This window comes from Trichechus manatus, unplaced genomic scaffold (assembly GCF_000243295.1).
Source record: "Trichechus manatus latirostris isolate Lorelei unplaced genomic scaffold, TriManLat1.0 scaffold00067, whole genome shotgun sequence".
NCBI lineage: Eukaryota > Metazoa > Chordata > Mammalia > Sirenia > Trichechidae > Trichechus > Trichechus manatus.
Genome location: NW_004444003.1, coordinates 14,108,276 through 14,111,878, shown reverse-complemented (window position 1 = coordinate 14,111,878; position 3,603 = coordinate 14,108,276). Strand labels below are relative to the sequence as shown.

The following is a 3,603-nucleotide window of genomic DNA, read 5'->3' as shown; positions in this document are numbered from 1 at the left end:
TAGAACTGCCTTATAGAGTTTCCAAGGAGCAGCTGGTGGATTTGAACTGCTGACCTTTTGGTTAGCAGCCGAGCTCTTAACCATTGCACCACTAGGGCCCCCGAGTTTAGATAAAGCACCCAAAATATTCCAGCTCAGCCTTATATAATTTGCTATTCATAGGATAGCCAAGGGTATATTGCATTCTAAAGACGCAACTTGAGAAAAAGGGTATAGTAGGATATCAGCATGCCAGGGCCTGCAGAACAGCCAGCTGTGCATACTCTAGGAGGAATTTAGATAAAACCCCAGACATTTTACATTTTTGAACTCATAATTTTTCTCATGCATGATTAAGGATGCCAGTGAGAAATGACCTGCATGTGCTGGTTTCAGAGCTGGAGACAGTGTGTGCCCACTGAATCGGCAAAGGGGATGAGAGGGGCCAATCCTAGGATTCAGGAGGTAAACTCTGACACTTCACAGTGTTCCTAATGGACAGTGACCATAGACCACACTGATTCTGGTAACCTTCTCAAACAATAGTGTGCTGTTGCTGCAAAGGAGACTGGAGAGAATGACATGGAGGGCTAAGCACGAGCCCTTCTCCACTGTTGAAAAAGCAATCTAAAGTCCTTGTCTAATGCCATTGATCAGTGGGCCAACAACTCTAAATACGTAGCAGGCTTGGTTCAAACACCAGAGCTTTAAAGCCTAAACATGTACAAGTTACAGGACTGCCACTGATGTATATTTTTCTTGGCACAACATGTTTCACACCCTAAGGCTTAGTTTTCTTTTCTTTTCTATTATGTTTTTAAATACAAGAATGGATTCAAATGATCACTGTAGACTATGATCCTTTCATAACTCACAGTATCTCATTCTTGTCCTGGAGACAATTGTGCAAACCACCTGCATTTGGAAATACCAACAAACAGGGGCATGAAGAAGGCATTAAGTCACTCCCAGTAAAACCTATGAACAGCAGTGACCCTGGATTGATTCTGAGACAATCACTCTTATTCAGCCTGACTAATAAGCAAAAAAAAAAAAAAAAAAAATTTCATGTTGAGTTGATTTGGACTCATAGCAACCCCACAGGACAGAGCAGAACTGCCCCATAGGGTTTCCAAGACTGTAAATCTATGGAATCAGACTGCCACATCTTTCTCATGAAGAGCAGCTGGTGGGTTCAAACCACCGATCTGTTGGTCAGCAGCCACTTAACCACTGCCACTGCACCACCAGGGCTCCTTACTTATAACCAAGGACACATATATATTAAAGACAACTGATAGTTTTAGGATTGAGGTCCTATGATTACAGAATATAGGTTTTCTTGTGAGACACTTAAACTATTACATAGAGACCAAGCTGACTTTGGCTTCATAAATTCTATAGTCAAACCAGGGCTTCGAACCGGTTTGTTCTGGTTTGAACCCCTGCTAAGAATTTGCAATTCCACCCCAGATATACTGAATCAGAATCTACAGTTTAACAAGATGCCCAGGTGATTCTTATGCACAATAAATTTTGAGAACCACTGCTCTACTAGTGGTTCTCAGAACTGGTCCCTAACTAGCGTCATTAGCATCACCTGGGAACTCGTTAGAAATACAAATGCTCAGCAGGGATTTGAACCAGAACAAACTGGTTAAAGCCCTTGGTGAAACCAATCAAGTTAATAAACCTGATTGTTCTTAAAGAAAGACACTATGATACCCTAGCAGGGGACTAGTCTTGAAGATCTGCCTCAGAAACGTGACTAGACCACCAACTATGAGGCCTTCAAGCAATAGGTGTGCATTGAATTAACCTTGCTAATGAAGAGAGAGCTAAAAATTTGCCTGGCCACTAAAATAAACCGTATTAGGCTGCTAACTGCTTACTTAGGAGGTTTGTTATTCACTTAGGGCCCGTGGCTACCTACAAGGCTAAATTAAATAAAACCCATAAATACTGATCCTCAAACTTAATATTCAGCAGAATCGCCTGAAGGATTTTTTAAACCACAGATTGCTGGGCCCCAGAGTTTTTGATTCACTAGTTCAGGAGTTAGACCCAGTAATTATTTGCATTCTAACAAGTTATAGGGTGACACTGATGCTGCTGGTCTAGAGACCACATTTTGAGAATCACTGTAGCAGAACATTAACAACATCCTACTGGATTTTAGGAGTCCGTGGGTGATGCAAATGGTTAACGCACTGAGCTGCTAACCAAAAGTTTGGAGATGCCTTGGAAAAAAGGCCTGGTGATCTGCTTCTGAAAAATCAGCTGTTGAAAACCCTATGGAGTACAGTTCTACTCTGATACACATGGGGTCACCATGAGTTGGAGTCGATTTGACAGCAAGTGATTTACTGAATTTTAGTCCATGTCATTCTGACCCTTAAACCCCTTTCACTCCCCTTCCCCCATCCCTCTTTTCTGCTACAGGGAGAGATGCTGATGCCAGCCCACTTCCTGCTGCTACTGCTGCTGCTCCTAGGGACCCCAAGGGCAGGCCTCTCCCATAAGTTCTACAAAGCCAAGTCCATCTTTAGCTGCATCAACACAGCCCTGTCTGAGGCTGAGAAGAGCCAGCTGGTGGATGAACCCCTGCTAAGTAAGAGAAGCTTCCACTACCTGCCCAGCCAAGACCCATCTTCAGGAGCAGAAGAAGAAGAAGAGAAAGACAAGGAGAAAAGGATCTTCCCTGGCTCTGGGGGTGGGGGTGGAGCTGGAAGCACCCGGTACAAATACCTGTCCCAAGCACAGCTCAGGGGGAAGCTGTACCAGGACAAGGCCAAGAGTGACCGGCGCACCAAGTTCACTCTCTCCCTTGACGTCCCCACTAATATCATGAACATCCTCTTCAACATCGCCAAGGCCAAGAACTTGAGAGCCAAGGCAGCAGCCAACGCCCACCTGATGGCACAGATTGGGCGGAAGAAGTAGAAGTGAAGGCAAGGCAAGAAGGCGGCTCGTCTAGAAGGTCGATCGAAGAGGATGAGGGGAGACCAAGGGTTTGCCCACCCAACTGGTTCGTATTTTGAGGGATCAGTCCAATTTCATAGACTGTTTCAACTGCGGAACCCCTCTGACCTTTTCTTACCTTCAACCCAGTTTCTCTTCTCCTCTGTACATATATACAGAAGTGCAGTATTGTTCAACATTTAAAGATACAAGGCAGTGATTGTCTCTCCCTGTGTCCTCATGACAAGAAGCAAAGTTCCCACATTCTATCTCTCCAACCTCCTCCCTGTTGATCTCTTGCCTGAAATGAGAGTCAGGGTTCCTCTCCTTTCCACACATCAACCCCTGCCAATGCAGGAAGATGAAGAGACACACTGCTCCCCACCGTGCCACCAAACCCCTTCCTGACCTTCTTACCCCCATTAAAACCAATGGCTTCTTGAACTCCTGGCTTGTTTCAGTTCCTCATCCTTCTTTCAGCTACCTTCAAATCTCTGAGCTTGAAAAAGGGAAGGCTAATGAGGGAGGTTACTGATGAATTGAGCACTGATCTCCCAGGAGGGGAATGATTCTTGGAGGGATTGGAAGGTGGGAAGAAGAGATTGAGGGAGGCCAAGCTGGCAGTTCTGTGTCAGCTGTTGTCATTAAATCTAGAGCCACTTC

General features: G+C 44.9%; 1 protein-coding gene across 1 annotated transcript; it reads left to right on the top strand.

Moving 5' to 3' along the window:
- The first annotated feature begins 2,427 nt into the window (after positions 1-2,427).
- Positions 2,428-2,922, top strand: UCN3 (urocortin 3). Its single transcript, XM_004379723.1, has one exon. The coding sequence runs from the start codon at positions 2,428-2,430 to the stop codon at positions 2,920-2,922; it is 495 nt and encodes a 164-aa protein (XP_004379780.1).
- Positions 2,923-3,603: the final 681 nt, after the last annotated feature.